Raw genomic sequence first — 26,100 nt, 5'->3', positions numbered from 1 at the left:
GCTTGGATGCCTGGCTACACCTTGGGGGTGCCCAGGAGTCGACATCTCACAGGAAAGCCAGGAAGGGTTCCACAACGGTATGAATACAGCGCTTCGAGACTTCTGGGTAGAAGGCGCTATATAAATACAAACAGATTTACATTTATTTGTATTGTATTTTTACCTCTGACCTCACAAAGAGTGCAGAGGGGTTGTGTTTAGATTAAATACATATATATTTGATATATACCTTGTGTGGTGTCCTTTCATTTGGTATTCAAGGGATTATAAATGGTAAAACAACTTGCTAAACTCGCCTACTGAAGTCTTAGCCTGAAGACTGCTGGTTCATGCTACCACTAGGATAGCTTTCTATAAGGTTGACTTTACAACCACCATCAATAAGGGTCAATTAGACTGGTGCAAGGTGCCCACTAGAACTAGTGGACATTATATGACAGGCTAACTTCTCACAAGCCTTGCCACCAAAAAGGCGAGAGCCATCAAAAAGCATGTTGTAGAGGGAAGCTTGGACATCCCCTGAAAAGTAAATGGTTCTCAACCAGGCGTGGGGTCTAAGTGCCACCAAATATGCAATTGCTTTAAATAGCAAGCTGGTCGTGTCAAGTCCACATTTTGTCATGTACTTTGATGCATCTCGCCCATCAGCAATTGCTTGAGAGAGTATGGCATGGGCAACCTCCAGGACCATAGGTAGCATATGCGGAACCAAGTCCCACACCGTGTGGATGTATCGCCCCAAAAGGCACTCAGTGATCAATAACTGCAGTGTGAGGCTAGCTAAAGAGAACATCTTCTTGCCAAAGGTATCCAGCCTTTTAAATTCCATATTCATTTGTGCAGTAGGGAAGGTGCCCGGGTTTACCCAGGAGGTGGAGGCTTGGACCACCAAGCTCTCCTGGGTAGGGTATTGGGTGAGACAAATGGGGGCCCTCGGAGTGGGGTGAGGGGAGGGGGCAATTGTCCATTGCAGAAGAGCGCCTGAGCAGGGCTTGGACCAGACCCCGAGTAGAACATCTGTAAGGGCTACATCGAATGGGAGTAATGGTTCGGAGGGGACAACTCCAGGCGCCAGCTCCTCTATCATGATGTTTATCTTGGCTGCCGCTAAGAGTTGCTGAAAGTCCATAACCACATCCTCTGTCCACAACATTATATAAAAAGAGGCTCCCTCCTTCCCAGTCATGGTGGGAGGAGAGACCAAGCCAGTGTCTAGGGAGGTATCCAAACTACAGGCATCTGTCAGTGCCTCATACCAGTTGTCCTCTGCTTCCTCAGGAGGATGATGGTATTCATAAGGGCCCTCAGACCCCTCCCAATCATCTCGGTTTCCAGGCCTATTGAAGGAAAAAGGCACTGCCTCTGACTTGGAAGGCATGGGACTGGTAGGTGCTAGTAATCTGAGTCGAATGTTGCCCATCTGACTTTTCGTATTGGAGTACGGAATGATGATGTGGCGGGCACTGCTGTGGGGTGTCGGTAGTGCCTGGAACGAAAGCACTGGAGAGGACTCAAAAGAAGGTTGCAGTCTTGTGGGCGGACTCACTCTGGATACAGTACTGGATCCATGTAGCCCAACTGAAGCTGAGGGTGGGCCAGCCAGCGGAAATCCAGTGGAGCCCTTCCTGAACCCATGGGGACTGAAGCCACTCAAATATGAGGTGTATGGCCTTACAGAACTCTTTTAGTTGGGCAGGGGTCGCTCCAGCTCCAGGAATCTCAGAGAGGCACAGAGCAGACCCAGGCTCAGACTCCATGGCGTAACCGTAACGAGGCCTAAAGTGCTGACTGTCCTGTGCCTCATCCAAAGACTTAGACCGCTGTTGGAATGTGGAAGAGTGATTCAACTTCTTGTTCTTGTCGAACTTATACGAGGACAGCTCCGCGAGCGGTCCTGGGAGCTTCCGCGCGACTAGGATCTTGAATGTCGAGGGGTCATCGACTGCAGGAGGCGAGGAGCATCAGCACTTCAGGTTCATGGCACAGCAGTCTACGCAGGTCTTGAGTTGTGGTCCTACTCCAAGCACCACAAACAAATGAAATGTGGTTATGTCACAGACATGTGCCTGTATCAGGCCACACAGGACTTGAAATCAGTAGGTATTTAGGGGACATCCCTAATACAACAGGATAAGTAACTTCTCAACCATTTCCTCAAAAAAAAGTTGAAAAAAGGTCAGTAAGAAATTGACGGGCTAGCTCTCCCGGATGTGCACTGACTGGCGTAGAACGAAGATAATTGATGTCAGCTCACTGGCGTGGCATCTACAGAGGCACAATCAGCGTAGACGGCGCCACCTACCGGCACGCCAGGGCAAAGCTCAAAAAATCTTCCTGCTCCAGTCTGACGCCTGGGGAATATTTTAAAGCACAGAAGCTGCAGGCAGAAGTCTGCATCAAATCAGCTTTTACACTGGATCCTCTACGCCACTATGGGCCACTGGAGTGAAAACGGTTTTCTTTTGTAATCTATGGGGATTGAGTTGCGTGCTGCACTACGGTGGCCCTATACATATAATGCTAGTAGCCCAAGAGGGTACAACCTCTACTTCGAGGGAGAAGCGTGCACTAAAATCACTGCCACTGAGGAAATACCTAAATGTATAATTGTATCAAAAAAGAGTTGATGTAAAAGTGAATGGCAACGTGGCAGAGAAAGGCGTGAGGCCTCGCCATCCCTACTTCTGCACCCTGAATTTACACTACACATTTATAGACAGCCTTGTGGGTATTCTTTAGCGCACCACAGGGTGGGACAGTGACCCTGAAGAAAAGGGGACAAGGGAGTGTGCCATAGAGTTACAGGGAGAGAAGGGACCTAAAAGAAGCTGTCATAATGTGAGATCGTGTTAAAAGACACTCCACAGGGCGGGACAGCCACCCCGAAGTAAAGGGGCCACGTGATTGTGCCTTAATAATTACAGAAAGGGAAGGGACCTAAAAGAAGCTGTTATCATATCAGATCGTTTATTAGACATTCTACAGGGAGAGGCAGTCACCCTGCAGTAAAGGGGCAAAGTGAGTGTGCCGTAGAGTTACAGGGAGAGAAGGGACCTAAAAGAAGCTGTTATAATGTCAGATCGTTTATAAGACACTCTACAGAGAGAGACAGTCACCCTGCAGTAAAGGGGCAAAGTGAGTGTGCCGTAGAGTTACAGGGAGAGAAGGGACCTAAAAGAAGCTGTCATATTGTCAGGTCGAGTTAAAAGACATTGTGCTAGTGGATGAAGCCCTTTGTAGAGATGCATAGAGAACGTTACTTGTAGTGAATGTACTGCCACTACCCTATTAATGCGTTATGGGATTATAACCGTTGGGTTGGGAAGCACTGTCCGCATTTGAGTGCTAATTCAGAAACACCCACTGCTCTCTAACGGGATTCTCTTCCAATTGACCCGGATGTGAGAATGTATGCACACACAATTGACCTTAAAGTGCAGAGCATCAGCAGTGTCAGTTTACCTGGCCACCATCTCTTTCTCCTTGTTGGACGCGTAGCCACTGCTGCTGAGAGTCTTGATGGGGGAAGAAAGGAAGTACAAGCAGTGGTTCTTAAAGTACTGGTCCATGAGAGGAAGGAGAACCTTCGAGGGTTGGAAACAGAGTACAGTTAGGATTATTGAAAATCAGCATCACTCATCTTAAATTCGAAAGAAAGGACATTTTCCATGTGCTGCACAAAAGCATACTGGTCAGAAAGAGCAGGAACGCTCTCTTCCTACTTTGCGACATAATTACAAACATCATCATCTGTATATTTAAAAAAGCAATCATAAACCTACCTCTTAATGGTGTATTTACTGCGATCCCAGTAATAAGACAGTAATGAACTAGTCTGTCAGGAAATCAGGAGAGTTCTTGCGTGGAAACCAGTTGTGAAAGAATAGTAGGCATGTGTAGCGCGGCGCAGCCTGGTGTGATTAAGCCCTGCACAGCACTCAAAGGAATGAATGAATGAATGAATGCATGAATGAATGAATGAACGTGCATTTGTAAAGCGTGTGGCTACCCGGAGGCCTCCCAGCGCTAGGCAAGGCTACTCAGTAGGTGGTCAGAGCAGGGGGGTGGGGGGTGGGGGCAGTTTAGGGGAAGATGAGAGTTTTCAGCTGTTTCCTGAAAATGCCGTGGCTGGGTTGGTTTCGAAGATGTATGAGGAGAGCCTTCCATAGTCTACCTGCGTTCAAGGAAAATAATCTTACGCCACTCCTAGCTCCTTTAATTCTAGGAATGGCGGAAGTGAAGATCGTTTGAACGCAGTTGCCTCCTGGCTTTATAGGGATGGAGGATGGCTGAGAACGGGGGGGCTTTGCCCTGGAGAGATGTATGGACAAGCAGAGTGCCTTAAAGCTAATTCTCTCTTTCACGGGCAACCAATGAAGGAGATGCAGGGCGGGTTTGGCTAGGGAAAATTTGGGGATTCCGGTGAGTAGCCTGGCTGCATAGTTCTGGAGGACCTGTAGGCGGTTGATAACCGAGGCGGGGGCACCCAAGTAAAGTGCATTACCATAGTCCAGTCTAGAAAGAATGATAGACTGGACCATGGTTTTCTTGGATTGGGGGTTAAGCAAGGGGAGAACCTTCCTGGCTGTTCTGAGGAGACCAAAGCAAGTTGCCACCGTTTTGGAAGCTTGCATTTGAAAGGTCAGTTTGTTATCCAGCCAGATACCTAGACTTTTTAGTTCTGGCTCAGGGACAGGGCCCATACAGGCTGGCCAGATGGTTCTGAATGCAGAATTATCAAAATTGCCGAGGGTCATGACCTCCGTCTTTCCACCATTTAATTTCAAGTGGGAGGATCCCATCCAGTAGACCACCGCGGTCAGGCAGGATTTTAGGGAGGTAGAGAATGAAATGAAATGAATGAAACTTATATAGCGCACGACTTACCCTGGGGCATCTCAGCGCTTGCTTAGGGAACCCGTCCTGGTATTCCCCTGTGAGATAACCCTGCAGGGTATCCACAAGGTGAAAGCCAGGCATCCCACCGCAAGGGGCCGTTGTGGAGATTAAGCAAGCTATTGCCCAGAGTCGCAGAGTGTGAACCCGTGAGTCGAGGAGGCACCGGAGCGAGAATTAACGAGTCCGTGGAATTTTTGAGCCCAAGACCCGCCGAGGCGGGGAATCGAACCTTGGTCCCGGGCCGAATTCAGGCCCCAGGTATGCCGCCTCTAACCCCTGAGCCACACAAGGGTGGATTGATTTAGGGCCACTACCAGTTGGGTATCGTCGGCGTATGTAACCATCTGGATTCCAAACGGGGCTACGATGGATGCTAGCGGGACCATATAACAGTTAAAAAGAGTCAGGCTGAGCGACGAGCCGTGTGGGACACCGCATCGAAGGGGGTGGGGGTTGAGGTTGCACCATACTCGAAGACCTGGAACGTGCGACCCTCCAGAAATGAGCGCAGCCAGTTCAGAGCGGTGCCGGCAATACCCAGCTCACTCAACCAGTGAATCAGAACTTGGTGATTCACCGTGTCGAAGGCTGCTCTTAAGTCTAGAAGGATGATGGCAGCCGTTCCTCCTGCGTCTAGCAGTCTTCTGGTTTCCTGCCTACCGTCAGCAGCGCGGTCTCCGTGCTCTGACCGGTGCGGAAGCCTGTTTGTGAAGGGTGTAGCAAATTAGCGGCTTCCAGGAAATCGGAGAGGATGTGGTTAACATACTTCTCGGAGATTTTTGAGATTCCCGGAAGGAGGGAGATTGGCCGGCAATCACTCAGGTCACAGGAATCAAGGTGAGGTTTCTTGAGAAGGGTCCTCACCAGTGCTCTCTTCCAATCGTGGGGAAACTACACCAGAGTGGAGGGAGGCATTGATAGTATTCGAGATTATAGGACTGACGGTCGCACCAACTTTGGCTAGGTTGGACATGGGCACCGGGTCTCTAGGTGACCCGCTCTTTACCGAGGGTAAGATTGATAGTAGCACCTCGGAGGATAAAGGGGGGAAGAGATCAAGAAGGTGGGGAGTTGAGGGAGGGGTGACTGTGGACGGAGTCACCGGAAGGTCAATAGGGGGGAGGGTTTCGAGGATGTTCAGATTTTTTTTATCAAAAAACGGCCTGATTATCACAGCGGGTTCCAAAAGGGTCCGCAGGGATCGGGGCAGCGGGGCGTTTGAGGAGACTGTTTATAATGGCAAATGTCTCTTTAGGGGAGTTGGAGGCCTGTTGGATTTTATCCTCATAATAGCGCGCCTGGGCATTCCTCATTTCCTCCTTATATTTACGTAAGGCTTCCCTACAGGTGAGCTTTCTTTCAGGGGAGAAATCTCTCCTCCATCTCCTTTCTAGGATTTTGCAATTTCGTTTCAGAATGCGTAGCTCCGATGTGTACCAAGGCGATCTAGTGGCGCCAGCCTTTTTTGGGATCCAAGCTTTAGGAAGGACAGTGTTAAGTGAGTCCTCTAGCCAGTTGCAGAGGATGTGGTGCATGGTCAGCGGGCAGTGGTTTGGCTGAGGGGCATGTTTTTCCAATTCGTGGATCCAATTCTCTTGATGGAGTTTGGACCAGGGGCGTGTGAGGGACCGAGGAGGAAGCAGGGCTAGGGTGGGGAGGGACTGTGGATGCCAGGAGAGGGGAATCAAGTAGTGGTCGGACCAGGGGACGGGGATTGGATTTTTGCTTTTTAATGTCTCTAGTTTTGAAAATACTGGGTCGAGGCAGTTTCCCAGCGAGTGAGTTGGGAGGGAGATTTTTTGTTTCACTTGGAGGGCTGCGAGGTCCTTGGTTAGAGCAGCCGCGGTGGATGACCCTGCATCGTTAAAGTGCAAGTTCATATCACCGAGCAAAGTGAAGTTAGGGGATGAGCTGGCTAAGTCAATAGAGGTTTCTATCAGTGACTTACAGAAAGCGCCTAGTGCACCGGGTGGGCGATAGACCAATATGCCTGTAAGTGAGAGAAGGGGGGAGATTTGGACCGAAAAATGGACGTTTTCACAATCCTGCAAGGGGCTATTGAGCAGGCAGCATGTGAGATGGTCTTTAACCCCTCCCCTGCTGATGACGGAACCATTCTGTCATCAGCTACAGTTGGGTGTGCTGATGACGGAGCGGTTCCGTCATGGCCCAGCCGCCGCGCCTGCGCGGCGCAGATTTTGCGCCTGCGCGGGCGTTCTAATGAGCGGGGCGGGTCATGACGGAACCGCTCCGTCACCAGCATAGCTCAACCGCGGCTGGTGACGGAGCGGTTCTGTCACCAGCATGCGGCCGCCGCGCGGCCGCCCCGCCCCTTTAGCGCTGCGGCGGAATGGCCGCCGCAGCGAAGGGGTTAAACACGATCGCGATGCCCCCTCCTTTCCCCTATGATCTGTCTATTCTCTGAATCCCATAACCCTGGGGTAGGGCTTGAACCAGGTCTGGGTACGAGCGGGCATTAAGCCAGGTTTCTGTTAGGAAAAGGATCTCGGGGGAATAGTGTTGTAAAAGAAGCGAGATTTCCATTGAGTGCCTGGGAAGTGATCTGCAGTTCAGCAAAAGGAAGTTGAGCGTAGGGCAGAGTGGGGTAGGTGGTGGGATCTGCGGGAGACATGAGAAAGGGCAGTGAAGGCATTTTCTCTTATAGTTGTTTGCTGGTATGGAGTGGAGGAAGTTGGCCCTAGGTGGTCTATTGAGCTGCCTGAGTTGTGAGCTGGAGTATCTGAGGTGCCTTGAGAGGGGGAGCCAGAGGTTGTGGCCCCGGGGCCCTGTCAGGCGCAAACGGGTGCAGACGGGCTTGCCATCGGCGCGCCAGCTGCGCGGTCTCGGCATGGACGTGATTTATGCGCCTCTTCCGACGCCGGGTGAAGCAACTAGACCGCTGCCCCGAAAGTCTGAAGCGCCCGCCGGAAGTGGTGCACGCGACTTTCCTACCCGCCGAGCATTGAACACAGCTCGTGCCGGGAAGTGGTTTCAACGTGCCGCTGCCAGCGGTGAGTGCAGGGTAAGTGAAGATTATTGCCTTTGTGCAAAATTACAGATTTTGTGCAAAATGAGCAAAATAAGCAATGTTTTAAAAATCACACAACAAATCATTTTTAAAAGCCGCAAATTTCGCCGTTTCCAAACAGATATAGTACTGTGCGCATTTAATAGCGAATGCACACCACTCGTGTTACTGTGTGTGGCAGGAAGACCCTGAGCAGTCTTCCGACATTTATTTATCTCCTCGAGACGAGCCCGCTCCAAGGAGTGCATGCCAGTGCAACATTGTATTGGAGAGCCCGGATGGCTCTCTACACCCCTCCTTTCCTTTAGTATCTGTCCATCACAGCCGGCATACTCATGGGGACGTACACAGAAAGTCCTTGAACTTCGGGCTCAACACAGGGTTCGGCCGGAGACCAAACTTCTGGCTCCGGGAGTTGGAACTAATCTCTGCTTGAGCAGGAATGCCTGGTGCTGGTGCATTTACCAGGCCCTGGCAGGATCTCTCTGGAACAGGGGCAATCACTCCACCTCCTGCTTTCTGTGAATCCAGTGGGGAAACCGTTGGACTTGATGAGCCAATATCATCATGGCTCGCATCCTCGCCAGGCTAATCAAGCTCTCAAGCGTTGGTGGTAGGCCCTAGAACTGTCTTGAAACAAGCAGCGTTCCTGGTAACCACCTGGTTGCCCCTTTTTGCTGATATCATTGTTCCTTGAACTCGGACAACAGCCCACACCTCCGGTTCGTAGGGTGTCTGGAACTTCCACCCGGGGTACCTGTCCTTGACTACTACATGATCACCCAAGATCACGTGTGGCGCCTTGGCTCCTCTGGATACACTGGCCTTTTGATTTGTCTCTGCCCTTCTGGCTTGTATGGGCATGTCACCCATCCTCATCGCCAATGTAGCGCGACGCAGCCTGGTGTGATTGGGCCCTACGAAGTGCTGAAAGGAATGCACACCATTCATGTTACTGTGTGTGGCAGAAAGACCCCGAGTGGTCTTCCGGCATTTATTTCCTCAGGACGAGCCCGCTCCGAGGAGTGCATGCCAGTGCAACATTGTATTGGAAAGCCCGGATGTCTCTCTACACTCCTCCTTTCCTTTATTATCTGTCCATCACAGCCGGCATGCTCACGGGGACGTACACACAAAGTCCTTGAACTTCTGGCTCTGCAAAGGGTTCGGCCGGAGACCATACTTCTGGCTCCGGGAGTTGGAACTAGTCTCTTCTTGAGCTAGAATGCCTGGTGCTGGTGCATTTACGAGACCCAGGCTGGATCTCTCTCGAAGAGGGGCAATCACTCCACCTCCTGCTCCCTGTGAATCCGGTGGGGAAACCGTTGGACTTGATGAGCCAATATCACCATGGCTCGTGTCCTCGCCATGCTAATCAAGCTCTTAAGCGTTAGCGGTAGGCCCTAGAACTGTCTTGAAACAAGCAGCGTTCCTGGTAACCACCTGGTTGCCCCTTTTCGCTGATATCATTGTTCCTTGAACTCGGACCACAGCCCACACCTCCGGTTCGTAGGGTGTCTGGAACTTCCACCCGGGGTACCTGTCCTTGACTACTACATGATCACCCAAGATCACGTGTGACGCCTTGGCTCCTCTGGATACACTGGCCTTTTGATTCATTTCTGCCCTTCTGGCTTGTATGGGCATGTCACCCATCCTCATCGCCAATGTAGCGCGACGCAGCCTGGTGTGATTGGGCCCTACGAAGTGCTGAAAGGAATGCACACCATTCATGTTACTGTGTGTGGCAGAAAGACCCCGAGTGGTCTTCCGGCATTTATTTCCTCAGGACGAGCCCGCTCCGAGGAGTGCATGCCAGTGCAACATTGTATTGGAAAGCCCGGATGTCTCTCTACACTCCTCCTTTCCTTTATTATCTGTCCATCACAGCCGGCATGCTCACGGGGACGTACACACAAAGTCCTTGAACTTCTGGCTCTGCAAAGGGTTCGGCCGGAGACCATACTTCTGGCTCCGGGAGTTGGAACTAGTCTCTTCTTGAGCTAGAATGCCTGGTGCTGGTGCATTTACGAGACCCAGGCTGGATCTCTCTCGAAGAGGGGCAATCACTCCACCTCCTGCTCCCTGTGAATCCGGTGGGGAAACCGTTGGACTTGATGAGCCAATATCACCATGGCTCGTGTCCTCGCCATGCTAATCAAGCTCTTAAGCGTTAGCGGTAGGCCCTAGAACTGTCTTGAAACAAGCAGCGTTCCTGGTAACCACCTGGTTGCCCCTTTTCGCTGATATCATTGTTCCTTGAACTCGGACCACAGCCCACACCTCCGGTTCGTAGGGTGTCTGGAACTTCCACCCGGGGTACCTGTCCTTGACTACTACATGATCACCCAAGATCACGTGTGACGCCTTGGCTCCTCTGGATACACTGGCCTTTTGATTCATTTCTGCCCTTCTGGCTTGTATGGGCATGTCACCCATCCTCATCGCCAATGTAGCGCGACGCAGCCTGGTGTGATTGGGCCCTACGAAGTGCTGAAAGGAATGCACACCATTCATGTTACTGTGTGTGGCAGAAAGACCCCGAGTGGTCTTCCGGCATTTATTTCCTCAGGACGAGCCCGCTCCGAGGAGTGCATGCCAGTGCAACATTGTATTGGAAAGCCCGGATGTCTCTCTACACTCCTCCTTTCCTTTATTATCTGTCCATCACAGCCGGCATGCTCACGGGGACGTACACACAAAGTCCTTGAACTTCTGGCTCTGCAAAGGGTTCGGCCGGAGACCATACTTCTGGCTCCGGGAGTTGGAACTAGTCTCTTCTTGAGCTAGAATGCCTGGTGCTGGTGCATTTACGAGACCCAGGCTGGATCTCTCTCGAAGAGGGGCAATCACTCCACCTCCTGCTCCCTGTGAATCCGGTGGGGAAACCGTTGGACTTGATGAGCCAATATCACCATGGCTCGTGTCCTCGCCATGCTAATCAAGCTCTTAAGCGTTAGCGGTAGGCCCTAGAACTGTCTTGAAACAAGCAGCGTTCCTGGTAACCACCTGGTTGCCCCTTTTCGCTGATATCATTGTTCCTTGAACTCGGACCACAGCCCACACCTCCGGTTCGTAGGGTGTCTGGAACTTCCACCCGGGGTACCTGTCCTTGACTACTACATGATCACCCAAGATCACGTGTGACGCCTTGGCTCCTCTGGATACACTGGCCTTTTGATTCATTTCTGCCCTTCTGGCTTGTATGGGCATGTCACCCATCCTCATCGCCAATGTAGCGCGACGCAGCCTGGTGTGATTGGGCCCTACGAAGTGCTGAAAGGAAGGCACACCACTTGTTTTACTGTGTGTGGGAGGAAGACCCCGAGCGGTCTTCCACGTTTATTTATCTCCTTGGGACGAGCCCGCCCGAGGAGTGCATGCCAGTGCAACATTCTATTGGAGGCTCTCTACATCATGGAGCAGGCACCTCACTGACTTTGGCCCAGCCTTACCTGCCTTCCGCAGATGACAACCTATCAAGAAATCTCCAGTTTCCATCGCACTGAGACTGCTGGCCCTGTGATGCATTTGACAACTCAGTGTCATCAGGCTCTAAGAATAACTTCACTGTGGGATACCTGCAGACCTGGACATGCAGACGTAGGAACAAGGAAAACGAAGGTGGAGGAATAGAATAAGAATGCATTTCCACTGAGTCTCTAAAAAGCGCCGTGATCCAAAGGAAAGCACATAGTGTGCAAGGGCCCCGGGGGAGCTGGGAGTGATGTGTCACCATACACATTGGGCACCACTTGATCCAGTTGTGAATCAGGTTCACAGATCCCCGGGTGGCATCGGCACTCCTTTTCTTGTGGTTGATAACTGGCGGGAAGTGGCAGAGGCTGGAGGACGCTTCTTGTTGATGGCGTTTGGTGTTTACGTTCACTTGGAACCGCGTTCCCCGCAGGGATGCGAGCAAGGAACGGAGGCAGCTAATTATCACCGAAGGCAAGGGGCCCACACACCTCTCTGCATACAAACACAGCCATGGGGAGGGTCACAACTTCACAGATCCATCCTCAGCTCTTTCTGTCAGTTCCAAAAAAGATTTAGTGCTGTATGCCTAGCTTGCCTTTATGTGATCTATTTTAACCTGCATTGAAGCCATTGTCATTTAAATGTTTTTCTTATAGACATAACATAGGTTTCTACAGCCGCTAAGTAGATTATATTGAGTCAGTTAAGCAACCAAGTCAGTTATCTTGGCATTAGAAAAAGAGTGGCAGTAGAAATAAACCTCGCTAGAAACCCAGTGTAAACACTTGGTATATACCAACCCACGCTAACAAGGTGCCCTGAAAACTGACACGTCATCCCGGAAAGTATCTCTGGATTGAAACAAAGGGGGGAGGAAGCTGAAAAGAATCCAGAAGAAGCATAACAATGACCACAAACAATTCCCTGAAGCAACCACACTTAAATGGCAACATATATTTCCACAATATGCATGTCCACTCAGCACCCAGCACCCAGTTAAGGGATACAGTCTGCTCTGCAGACAACCCAGCCATTTCAGGAAAAGGACATTATGGCCACCGGATTACACAGGACTCACCCCACACCAATATCACAAAGCCGCCACTGCTCCTCTCATTTAGAAAGGCCTTTGCGGCCTCGAGATTAGCGAACACATAGGTCTTTCCATCCTTAGGAATCTGCAACCTGGATGGAAACCGTAAGGCAGCATTAAGACTCAGACAGGTCGTTTGACGTTCAAAGTTCTGCAAGTCTGGTCTGTGATGGAGGGTCACATGGCTCAGGTCAGTAAAGTCAAATCTCTCTTTGGGGCAGTAGCTTGGTCACCAGTTCATGCTTACTTACATTGCCAAGCACTACAAGAACTGGAGAAGTGTGGCTCACTGGTTAGAGCAGGCATACCCTGAAGCAGAGGTCAGACCCGGGACCAGGGTTCAATTCCCGACGCGGCAGGGTCTGAGCCCAAGTTTCCACGGACTCGATAATTCTCACTTCGGTGCCTACTCGAATCACGGTTCACACTCTGCAACTCTGGGCAATAGCTTGCTTAATCTCCACTATGGCCCCCCCGCGGTGGGATGCCTGGCCTTCACCTTGGGAATGCCCAGTATGGGTTATCTCACAGGGAAAAAGCCAGGACGGGTTCCCAATGCAAGCGCTGAGATGCCCAAGGGTAAGTCGAGCGCTATATAAGAACACACACACATACATACATCTCTGAGTACCCTTAGCCAGAAGACCTCCTGGTTCTAATATGCAAAAAGTTCAGTGCCATCCCTGTGGCACCCATATTCCCTTCTAAAACCATATCCTTTAACAGAGTCTGTATCTCTGCCTCCAGGTATCTGTCTGGAGGTGGTGGAGTAGCCCTAGAAGCCTCATTCGCACAGCTCTTCTCACCTCATTTTACAATATTTGACCTCAGCCTACAGGTCGGAGATAAAGGCAATTGCGCATTCCTTAAATCACCTTAATTTCTATGCCACGTCCATACATCCATGTGACTCCTCCAGTGCAAGCAGTTAGCAGTCAATAGTCCTGGCATTATGTTAAGTTTCTATCATCCTTATCTGTATAGCCCCCATTGGTATGTTTTGCTTTCTTTGCACATTACAGCGCTTTACAGATCATGCACTGCGGAAAATAACCAGACTCCCTGGAAGAGACTGTGCCTCTCCTCTTCAGGCTCATCACCACTCCTAGGGGCTTCTCTGGGAAGGAAAAAGTCACTCTTCACTCTCAGAGGGTATTTTTTATGATAAAATACAATTTCTACTTGAGTTTTATGGAGCTTCCACTCATGATATTCTCTTGTTGACCTACTGAGAATACCTACTTAGGAGTTTGTTATGCGTTGAACATGCTCTGCCTTTATTTTAATATGATGTTATATTGCCCAATCCCATATCTTCTGAGCCTCCTTTAACTCTATGTGGGATTGTGCTCCCCCTTGTTTGATGATATAGTTGTGTTGAAGCCACCAGGCTGGACCCTCTTTCATCAGGTAAGTTATATTTATCTGGTCGTCAAATTTACTTATCTACTGCAGTCACTGTTGTCCAATACCTCTAATACCTTATGCAAAGAGATGCATGACGGCATTCTCCCTAAAAATGACTTGAACATTTGCACAGTGGCTCTTTTGACTTTTTACAAACATGTAGGGAATGCCCTGAGGCTCTCTCTTCGGATGGGAATGCTTTGATTACTTTTGGATCCAGAACATCACCCAGAAACTGGATTTTTCTGAGAACACAGAGAAAAGATTTGCCTCTCTTTATCATTAGGCCTACCTACCTTTTGAAAAGCTGCAGATAGTCTCTGATAGATTCTGTAGCTGTTTTGAAAGGATTTCCCTCGACTAGCCAGTCATTATTATAGGAAAAACCTTAGGATCATGTCTTCTAAAATGAGCAACTTCTGGTGCCAATCACTTTGGAAAATCCTGGGGGAAGACTTGAGACTGAAGGGGTGATTTTGATCTGGTAATGGTGATTGGCCGTTTGAAACCTTAAGAAGCTTCAATGGAAGTATGTGTCCTATAGGTCTAAAGATGTCAAATAATAATCTTTGCTTTTGAGAAGTTGAAGAACATATTATAAGGTAACCCTGCAAAATTTCTGCTTTTCAGCTAATTTTTTCCTAATTAGGAAGAGGTAGGAAAAAAGCAAAATTGGCCCTTTTTGTAACATGGTGATGACTTCCTTTTGTATAAAGTGGAGATGTCGATGGGACATTTTGCGTTGTGGGGTACTTGCAGAGTTTTTGATAAATTCTAAAGTATTTGATAAGATCCAACAACTAACTAGGTGTTCATTGTTATGTTGGCACAATGGTCGTAATGAAAAAAAATCTTTCTACCTACAGGACTATTCCGATCTTTCATGACTGTCACCAACTTGTCACTGACTCTCGATCTTTTTTTGTTCCGAGATTGGTTTCCGCCCTTCTATGAGGGGCCTGTTTATAGTAGGATATAGATGGCGGAGCCCTTTACTGTTGCAGGTAGGACTGTACTCTTCAAAAGGACTTCGGACGCCATTGTTGAAGGACAAATAGAGATCTTGCTGTCTCGATGTCTGACTTTATAGACTGAAGAGCCTCATCTACATGAAGTCCAAACACGAGTTCACCATTGTTTGTCATGTTAAATATTTTGCTTTGTACTTGAAGTTGAAGTAGGGGGGATTTATAGAGCGCGCGTTTACCAAAAAGGTTTCATGGCGCTGAACGGATTGGCACAGAACAGGCAACAGTTAGACCTCAAATGCTCTGATGAATAACCAGGTCTTCAAGCCTTTGCGGAACTCAGAGTACAATTGAGAAAATCGAAGATTGACAGGGAGGGCATTCCAAAACCTAGGGGCCAAAAAAGAAAAACTCGATCCCCCATGTTTTTCCTGACAAAACATGGAACAACCAAAAGATTCTTAGAGGAAGACCGTAAATACCTGGAAGGAGTGTAGGTTAAGAGCCTGGATGTCACATATTGGGGAACCAAGCCCGCCAATGATTTAAAAATTAGACACCCGAGTTTAAATTGGCATCTATGGGCAACCGGCAACCAGTGCAGTTGCCTCAGGAGCGGAAGAGCTTGATGGAATCTAGACCAACTATAAATCAGCCTAGCAGCCTGATTTTGAATAAGCTGTAGTCGGCGTAATTCGTAAGCAGGGAAGCCAATATATAGAGAATTGGCATAGTCAACCCGAGAGATAACAAGGGCAAGAAGAATAGATTTAAGAGCATCGATGGTAAAAAAACGGGAAACCCTCCGGATGGTACGGAGACATAAGAAACAGGAGGAGAAAATCATGCTAATCTGTGTGTGCATCCGCTGAGCCTGTACTCCGGGCGAGGTCGCCCCCACGCACCGCTGCTCTCTGCCTCGTTCTGCCTCGCTTGCTGCATCCTGCCGCCGGACGACCCAGCCACCGCTGAGCCGCCCGCCTTACCACTTTCCCGCCGCTGCCTCCCTGTGGCCCCACCCTCCTCCTGCCCATTCGCCGCCCGGTCCCGCCACCCAGCTGACCCTCCCTCCCGGCTCCTTACTTATGACGCCCCCGCGCACGCGCAGCGTTCACGCGCAGCGGGCGCGCCGATTGTGCGCCGAAGGCGCGCCAAAGGCAAGCCTGTCTGCGCCCGTCCGCGCCTGGACCGCGCTCAGCGCCAGGACCCCTGGCCCCCGCTGATGCAAGACCACCCAACGGACCTATGACGCCGCCATCCTCAACGCACTCAATGCCGGCCGGAACCCTGCCTGCTACCGAGCCACCCCGAAACGCACCCACGGACCCTTCACCTGCAATGCCTGCCGCTTCACCTGCCTCCGAACCTGCACCGCACCCGCCAAGCCGAGCACCAGCAAGAACCACTTGAAGTGCATCCTGCTCAACAACCGCTCCGTCCACAGACACGCCGTGGAACTCTGGAACCTCCTCGACACAACTTCTCCAGATGTCGCCTTCCTCACGGAAACCTGGATGAACGCCTCCTCAGCCCCCGACATCGCCATCCCGGACGGGTACAAGATCACCAGGAGGGACCACGACAACCAAACCGGAGGAGGCATCACCATCGTACACAAGAGCACTATCCGCATCACGACCAACTCTCCGACGACACCCTTACCGCCGCCGAACACCTCCACTTCCAGATACACACCGACCCCAAGACGACCCTCAGAGGCACCCTCATCTACAGGCCACCGGGACCACGCGCACAATTCAGCGAAGACATCGCAGACTTCATCAGCCCGCACGCCCTCCCCTCCGCCGATTACATCCTCCTAGGGGACCTCAACTTCCACCTGGAGAACAACAACAACACCAACACCACCACCCTGCTGGACAACCTCAACAACCTCGGACTCAAGCAACTGGTGAACACCCCCACCCACTACTCCGGCCACACGCTTGACCCCGTCTTCTCTTCCAGCAAGCACATCTCCTTCAGCCACTCCACCGGACTCCATTGGACGGACCGCAGCTGCGTCCACTTCAGCTTCAGTAGGACCACCACTCACCACCACCCGCAACAGGTTCCCCGCAGAAGCTGGAACTAGATCACCACCGACCAACTCACCACATCCCTGAGCCAAAACCCTCCCGCCAGCTCAACGAACCCCAACCAAGCTGCCAACAACCTCACAGGGTGGATCACCAACTGCGCAGACGACCTCGCCCCACTGAAGACCCCCCCCTCAGACCAGGCAACAAGAAAGCATCCTGGTTCACCGACGAACTCAAGAGCTCCAAGAAGAACTGCCGGGCCCTCGAGAAAGCCTGGCCCAGAGACCCGACTACTGACAACATGACCTCCCTCAAGCACGCCACCCGGAAACACCACAAGCTGATCCACACCACCAAGAAAACCGCATTCAAGGAACGACTGGACAACAACGCCCACAACAGCAAGGAACTCTTCAACATCGTCAAAGAGCTCTCGAACCCCAGCGCCGGAAACAACGACATCACTCCCTCGCAAGACCTCTGCAACTCGCTCGCCTCGTTCTTCCACAGCAAGATCGCAGACATACACAACAGTTTCAGCACACAGCCGGCGCACCCTACGACCGTACCATCGCCCCCCACCACCACCATCCGAGCCTGGACCCCGGTCAACACTGAAGACACCATCCGCACGATGAACTCCATCCACTCCGGATCACCAACCGACCCCTGCCCTCACCACGTCTTCAACAAGGCCTACTCCGCCATTGCACCCCACCTCCGGGACATCATCAACACCTCCTTTGACACAGCCACCTTCCCGGAGAGCTGGAAGCACGCCGAACTCAGCGCCCTACTGAAGAAACCATCAGCGGACCCCACCGACCTCAAAAACTACCGCCCCACCTTGCTCCTTCCATTTCCTGCCAAAGTCATCGAGAAGACAGTCAACAGACAGCTGGCCGCCTTCCTCGAGACGAATGGATCCCTCGACCACTTGCAGTCCGGCTTCCGGGCCAACCACAGCACCGAGACCGCCCTCATCGCAGCCACCGACGAAATCCGAGCCCTGCTCAACAACGGGGAAACAGCGGCCCTCATCCTCCTGGACCTCTCCGCACCGTTCGACAGGGTTTGCCACCACACCCTAGTGCAGCGCTTGAACAACGTCGGTATCCAGGAGAAGGCACTGGAGTGGATCATCTCCTTCCTCGCCGGAAGAACCCAGAGAGTCCGCCTCCGCCCATTCAGATCCGAGGCCACTGAAGTCATCTGCGGCGTACCACAAGGATCATCACTCAGCCCCACCCTCTTCAAGGTCTACATGAGCCCCCTCGCAGCCATCGCACGCCAACACAACCTCAACATCATCTCCTACGCCGACGACACCCAGCTGATTCTCTCCCTCACCAACGACCCCACAACCGCCAGAACTAACCTACATGAAGGGATGAAGGACGTAGCCGAGTGGATGAGGAACAGCCGCCTGAAACTGAACTCAGACAAGACGGAAGTCCTCATCCTGGGATCATCACCCTCTGCCTGGGGGGACTCCTGGTGGCCCCCTGCCCTAGGCAGCGCACCCAAACCAACGGACCATGAACGCAACCTGGGCTTCATCCTGGACTCCTCCCTCTCTATGACCAGACAAGTCAACGCCGTCTCCTCGTCATGCTTCAACATCCTACGCATGCGACGCAAGATCTTCCGGTGGATCGCCACCGAAACCAGGAAGACGGTCACCCAGGCCCTCGTCACCAGCCGTCTGGACTACGGCAACTTTCTCTACGCCGGAACCACAGCCAAACTTCAAAAAAGACTCCAGCGCATCCAGAACGCCTCGGCACGACTCATCCTGGACATCCCCCGACACAGCCACATCACCGGACACCTGAGAGACCTGCACTGGCTCCCCGTCAGCAAGAGAATTACGTTCAGACTCCTCACCCATGCACCAAAGCTCTCCACAACCAAGGACCCGGATACCTCAACGACCGCCTGACCTTCTACACTCCCACCCGCCAGCAACGTTCGACCAACCACGCCCTCGCCGCTGTTCCCCGCATCCGAAGAGCCACAACGGGAGGAAGATCCTTCTCCTACCTGGCTGCCAAGTCGTGGAACTCCCTCCCCATCCACCTCCGCCTGACCCAAGACCACCTCTCCTTCAGGAAGCAACTCAAGACCTGGCTGTTCGAGCAGTAGCAGACCCCCCTCTCCCAAGTGCCTTGAGACCCTCCGGGTGAGTAGCGAGCTATACAAATGCTTGATTGATTGATTGATTGATTGCATCGAAAGGTCGTCGCTGATTTTAATGCCCAAACCTTTCACAGATTTAGCCGCAGAAGGGGCTGGTCCAAGAGAGGAAGGCCAGAAGTTTAAACACCAGGAGTTGGGTGAGTCTCCGATCAGGACTAACTCCGTCTTGTCGGGATTTAACTTCAGGTGGTTCATGCTCATCCAATCCTGGATAAAAATCATAGTATTCTGAAAAAGGGAGATAGGGTCGGGGGAAGAGGAAAGAGAAAATATAAGTTGAAGGTCATTAGCGTAATTAAACACTGTGACCTCCCGGTGATGCAAAGCAAAAAGTAAAGAAAAGATATAAAGATTGAATAGAAGGGGGGAAAGGGCAGAGCCTTGGGGGACTCCACAGGTTACCGCTCGGGGAGTTGAAGAAAAGGAGGAGAGCTGGACCGCCTGTTGGCTGTTCTCCAAGAAGGAGGAGACCCAACTCAGGGCCACATTCGAGATACCAGCACATCTGACACGGTCGACCAAAAGGAGATGGTCGACCGTGTCAAAAGCGGCCGATAGATCTAACAGTTTCAGGGCCTGTGCGGATCCATGATCAGCACTCCCTCTCAGATCATCCAAGACTGAGAGGATAACTGATTCTGTGGAGTGAGATGGACGAAAGCCAGCCTGTTAGGGATCCAGGTAATTGGAGTCCTCAATGAAAGAACTCAGACAATGTGTAACATGTCTCTAACACCTTGCCCAGAAATGAAAGCAGGGAGAGGGGATGGAAATTAGAAGGGATAGTAGGGTCAGCCCCAGCCTTCTTCAAAACAGGAGCGATCTTAGCTGACTTGAAGAGATTAGGGATGACACCCAAGGCCAATGATTCATTGAGGAGGGCAAGAGGAGGATCATAGCAAACTGAGAGAATCTCCCAAAGGATGTGTGACGGGCAACTGTCAGAGGGAGAGCCAGATTCCGTGGCGCTCACCAGACTGGGAAAGTTCTCAGTCGAGATGGGAGGGAAATGCGTGAGAGAATGTGTACTTGGGGGAGGTAAAGGAGGATCGAAGAAAAGGGAGGTAGAAGATATGTGAAGTTTAATTGTAGAAATTTTAGTAAAAAAATTATCTTGAAGAGAATCACACAAGTCCTGGGACAGTGACTCGATCGAGTTTGGACAGACTGTTAAGAATAGAAAAGATCTCCTTAGAAGTATTGTGTTTTAGCGGCGAGGATGTCATTTTTATATTCCCTAAGAATAGCGGAATAGATTATTTTATCAGATGGCATCGACGCCACTTGCGCTCTGCCTGTCTAAGCTGACGTTTCTTAGCTTGTAGGGAGGGAGAGAACCATCTTTGCGCATCATGTGAACGCTTACATCGAATTGATCTCCAAGGGACCAACTCGTCACAAGATGACATAAGCCAGGTGTTGAAAGCCAAAGTCTGATCATAAAGAGAAGAATCTGAATTGGCTCCTTTAAACAGACTAGAGGAACGGAGCGAGGCACACAAGGAATTAATGTTAACTCGCCCCCAATTCCTCACTTTAACGTTCGTGGGTAGAGGGGTGCTCACCATAGATTTTAAAGATAATGCAAAAGAGACCAAAAAATGGTCGGACCACAAACAAGGGAGAACCAAAAGTAAAGAGATGTCTAAATTAGCAGACCAAATTTGATCCAAAATATGGCCAGACTTATGAGTGGGTGACTCAACCAATTGTGTCAGATTCAGGTGAGTAAGTAAATCGGAGAATTCCTTGGAGTGAGAATCCTCCAAGGGGTCGCCAGGCCAGTAGTTAAAATCACCTAAGATCAGTATACGTGCACTGTTTACTGTCAGATTGAAGTAGAGTGCAACCAGCCCTGGGAATCTATGAAAGTTCCAATACTGGAGTAAGGTTATTCTTAATCCTAGAAATCAGTTCCTAGAATGGGGAGGATGGGTGGGGCGGTAAGGAATCTATAACTAGCTAATGTTTCTTACAGATATATCGTTACCGAAGGTAAGTAACTTGTGCTTCTAAAATAAACACGTTAGTTTTAGATTCCTTACCTTAGAATAGATACCCCAGAAATACAAACCCCGCTGGTGGGTCTGCGAACCAAGATCACACCAGAAAGTCCTGGAGAACAGAACGGCCAAAGAAGCCGTCTCTCCAGACTTGGCTGTCCAGGCAGTAGTCTTTGGTGAATGTGTGCAATGATGCCCACGTGGCCGCCTGACAGATGTCATTTAGAGGCACACCTTTTCCCAAGGCAGTAGTGGTTGCCGTCGCCCTGGTGGAGTGAGCGCACAGCCCCACTGGAGGCTCCTTTTTAGCTAGAGAGTAATAAGCCTTAATGCACAAGTTACTTACCTTCGGTAACAATATATCTGTAAGAAACAGTAGTTAGTGTTAGATTCCATACCTTAGAATATCCCCAGGTGTCAGACTTGATCTGGAAAGTTTTGCGTAGCAGTACCCCTGAGCGTCGGTAGGCGTCGTCTGCGGCTCCGCGTCTGTCGTCGGCGTCGTTGCCGCCGGGATGACATCGTCAGAGTACTTAGACGCTGCTCTCGAGCGCTGAGGACAGTTCTTATACACAGCTTTTCTGCGCCAGAAACGCAGAGCCATGATAAAAACCGACACTGGTGCCATGAAACTAGGGCCCTCAAAGGGAAGAACCTTAACCATAGATATCGGCTCGCAGAACGGGGAGGATGGGTGGGCGGTAAGAAATCTAACACTAACTACTGTTTCTAACAGATATATCGTTACCAAAGGTAAGTAACTTGTGCATCTGAAAGAAACAGGTTAGTGTTTGATTCCTTGCCTTAGAATAGATACCCCAGCAATACCAACCCACATCACACCAGAAAGTCCTGGAGAACAGAACGGCCGAAAAATCCATGTCTCCGGACTTGGCTGTCCAGGCAGTAGTGTCTACCAAACGTGTGCAGTGAGGCCCACGTAGCTGCCTGACAGATGTCCTGCAAGGGGACTCCCCGACCCAGGGCAGTATTAGCCGCCGTGGCCCGAGTGGAATGGGCACACAGCCCCACAGGAGGCTCCTTTTTAGCCAGTGAATAACAAGCCTTGATGCACAAAATGACCCTCCAAGAAATGGTGCGTTTGTGTACGACCCAACCCTTCTTTGCACCCAAGTAGCCAACAAACAGTTGATCATCCACCCGGAACTGTTTTGTGTGATCCAGATAGAAGGAGAGCGCGCATTTTGGGTCCAGACGGTGGAAGAAGGTGGGCAAAGTAATGGTCTGCCCGATGTGGAAGGCAGTGACCACCAACTCAGGAAGAAAAGATGGACAGGTCATCTGCTGCTGCTCAAACTCCACGCAAGGATGTGCAGACTGGACAGGTTTGGGTGGAGGACCGTCCCCTGCTGCTGTGACAGAAGATCCTCTCGAAGAGGCAGTTTGATCGGAGGTTCAACGGCCATGTTGAGCAGCTCGGGATACCAGACTCTTCATTTCCAATCTGGAGCCACAAGATTGACTTGGGCCCGGTCGTGCCTGATCTTCAACAGCACTGTGGGCAGAAGTGGTATAGGCGGAAAGGCATACAACAGACCGCAACTCCACTTGCGACGAAAAGCGTTGCCAAGCAAGTGCCGCCTTGGAAATTCCAATGTGCAGAATTGCTGACATTGCACGTTCTCTTCGGTGGTGAACAGATCTAGCCAAGGCTCCCCCCACTGTTGAAAGAGACCTTGCATCACCTCCGAGTGAAGATGCCATTCGTGATCCATCATGCACCTGCGGCTGAGTTCATCCGCCCTAGCGTTCAGAGAACCTGCCAGGTGTTGAACCACCAAGAAAATGCCTTGATGTTCCAGCCATGTCTAGAGGCGAAGGGCCTCCTGATATAGAGTCCACGACCCCATCCCGCCCTGTTTGTTGCACTACCATTTAGCGGTGGTGTTGTCCGTGAACACCTGCACTACTTTTCCCTGGACAGAGGGAAGGAATGCCTTCAGTGCAAGATGAATCGTCCGGAGCTCAAGCAGGTTGATGTGCAGCCTGGACTCCGCTGGAGACCAGAGGCCTCTGATCTCCACCTCTCCCATGTGGCCACCTCATCCCAGAAGGGAGACATCCGTCACCAATGTGAAGTCTGGTTCGTGAGCCACCACTGCAGTTGCCGAGCAGAGCCCTCTGAGGTCTGGATGTAAAAGGACAGATTCCCCTGATGCTGCGCCCACTGGAACTTCAGGTCCCCCTGCAAAGCCTGCACATGCCACCTGGCATGATTGATCAGCAGGATGCAGGAGGCCTGAGTCCCAGCAGCCTCAGGGTCATTCTGACCGAAACCCAGGACAAGGGCTGAAAGATCAGAATCATAGCCTGAATGTCCCGGACTCGCTGTTTGGGAGGATAGAACCGAAACTGCGCCATGTCCAGAACCACTCCAATGAAGAGGAGATTCTGAGATGGAATCAGGTGCAACTTTGGAACATTGATGGAGAACCCCAGCAAATGTAGGAAGTCGGCCGTAGTCTGGAGGAGGGAAACGACAGCTTGGGGCGATCCCGCCTTCAACAACCAGTCGTCGCTATAGGGGAAGACTGAGACTCCTGATCTGCGCAGGTGAGCTGCGACCACCGCCTTCACCTTCGTGAACACCCGAGGGGCGCTGGTAAGGCCAAAAGAGAGCACTGTAAACTGGAAATGCGCATGGCCTACCGTGAACCACAGGTAACACTGTTGGGCCGGCAGGACGGGGATGTGAAAATAAGCGTCCTGCAAGTCCAACGCCACCATCCAGTCTTGCGGGTCGAGGGCAGACAAGACCTGAGCAAACGTTAACATTTTGAACTCCTCCTTCTGGAGGAAGCAGTTGACGTTCCGAAGGTCTAGAATAGGACGCAGGCCCTTGTCCTTCTTTGGAACCATAAAGTAGTGGGAATAACAACCACAACCTACTTCTGGCGTTGGAATGCGCTCGATTGACCCCTTGGCCAAGAGGGCCACAACTTCCTTCTGGAGAAGCGCCAAGTGATCACCTGACATGCGGTGGTACTGAGGTGGCATGGCTGGAGGGGTTGCATCAAAGGGGAGGGAGTAGCCCCTTTGGACAATTTGCAGCACCCACTTGTCCGAAGTGATGTTGCGCCAGTGGTGGAGATGATGGGGTATTCGTCCACCCACTGGTGTCTGATGGGCCTGAAAAGTCAGACTAGGAAGACTTTGAAGTGGATGCTGCAGGAGTGGAAATGGACTGGCCCGCCCGCTGGTCCCCTGAACTGCCTCGATGGTTCCCATTTCCGTGGCCACGATGAGGCTGTTGCTGCTGTGGCCTTGCAAACCCTGTGGGGCGCCCCTTCCGTGGCCAAGAAAGGAGCAAAAAGCAGAAGGCGGAGGAGGCCAAGTGGCCGACAGGAGCAAGGACTTGACCGTAGCCCAGGAGTCCTTGAAGCGCTCCAACGCACTGCCTTGTTGCCAAAAAGGCAAATGCCATCAAAGGGCATGTCCATTAAGGTGTTCTGGACATCCCCTGAGAAGCCAGTTGTCCTCAACCAGGCGTGGCGCCGAAGCATCACCGTCGTGGAAATCGACCTGCCCAGTGAGTCGGGGTTATCCAGCCCACAACGTATGGTGAACTTTGCTGCATCTCTCCCGGCCGCAATCGGTTGGGAGAGAACTGCCTAGGCCTCCTCTGGGCAGTTGGGCAGCACCTGCGCAACCGTGTCCCACAGAGAGTGGGTATGACGGCCCAAGAGGCATTCGGTGTTCACTGACCGCGGCCCTAAGCTGGCAGATGAAAACAGTTTCTTGCCAAACTGATCCAGCTTCTTGGATTCCCTATCCGGAGGTGCTGTAGGAAACGCGCTTTGGGAAGCAGAGGCTTGGAAAACCAAGCTCTCAGGGGTGGGATGTTGGGTAAGGAAGAGGGGGTCCCCCGGAGCTGGGCGATGGCGTTGGGCCACGTTCCTAACCACAGGAGCCCCTGTGTTGGGCCTGGACCAGGTGCCCAAAAGAACGTCCGTCAGTGGTTCATTAAAAGGCAGCAAGTGCTCCGAAGAGGTAGCCGTCGGCTGAAGCACTTCTGTCAGGAGGCTAGTCCTGATGACCACCGTAGGGAGTTCGAGGTGGAGAGCCTTGGCTGCCCTATGCAACACCACTGCATAACTGGCTCCCTCCTCCATAGCCATGATAGGAGGAGACAGCATGCCAGGGTCAGGGGAGCTGTCAAGACCACTGGCCTCCCCCAAATCCTCTGCCCAGTCCGGATCATAAGCACAGCCCTGTGCTAGAGGGTCCTCAGACCCCTCCCAGTCCTACCCTTCCTCCGAAGTCTGTGGAACAGGCTCAAAATAAGGAGGACGTAGGGCATAAAAGGCCCCATCGGTGTCGGTATCGGCATCGAGCAACGTCGATCCGGCACTGTGTCCGGGCTGAAGCTGGGGACGACGTCGTCGTGAGGATCGGGTCGGTGTCGAAAGCGGTGCCAGGAAGATCGGAGACGGTGAAGGTGTCACGAGGTCAACCGGCGTAGATTGGGGTCTGATCCCAGATCCCTGGGGGGCCTGCGGCGCCGGGGCCAGAGCCGGCGGCACCACCGGGACCAGAGCCACCGGAGATGGTAGAGAAGGACCCCCCAGTCGGGCCCGCGGAGCCGGGAGGCGCACCGGCGGGGCCAGGCAGCCCAGAGAGTCGGGCCATGACAGCAAGAAACTCTTGCATCTGGGCTGGCATCGCCCCCACACCCAGGAAGGGGGGGTTGACTGGAGGCAACATCGCAGGCTCCCCCGGAGCCGAAGGGGGTTGGCACCGCTTGCACCCTCAGCTGCGTCGCCGAACGGGCGAGGGGAAGTCGAAGAGCGACGGTGCTTCTTCTTCGACTTCTTGGAATGCTTTGACTTACCTGACCCCGAGTGCGAAGACTTAGATCCAGAAGAGTGGTGATGGCAACTCCGCGACCGGTCTCTCGACCTCCCACGGGACAGGGACCTTGAGCGGCGGGGAGCCGACTGCCGGGCTTCAAGCAACTTTC

At 51.8% G+C, this 26,100-nt stretch overlaps 1 protein-coding gene across 5 annotated transcripts in view; it reads right to left on the bottom strand.

The window, feature by feature from the left end:
• Positions 1-26,100, bottom strand: part of RYR3 (ryanodine receptor 3) — a 1,864,151-nt gene that overhangs the window by 659,442 nt on the left and 1,178,609 nt on the right. For all 5 annotated transcript variants that reach the window (XM_086937034.1, XM_086937032.1, XM_086937031.1 and 2 more), the window contains one exon: positions 3,463-3,584. In XM_086937034.1, coding sequence (XP_086793160.1) covers positions 3,463-3,584 — 122 coding nt within the window. The remainder of the gene's footprint in view (positions 1-3,462; positions 3,585-26,100) is intronic.

The sequence above is a fragment of the Lissotriton vulgaris genome, chromosome 9 (genome assembly GCF_964263255.1).
Source record: "Lissotriton vulgaris chromosome 9, aLisVul1.2, whole genome shotgun sequence".
Taxonomy (NCBI): Eukaryota; Metazoa; Chordata; class Amphibia; order Caudata; family Salamandridae; genus Lissotriton; species Lissotriton vulgaris.
This window is presented reverse-complemented; position numbering and strand designations above follow the sequence as displayed.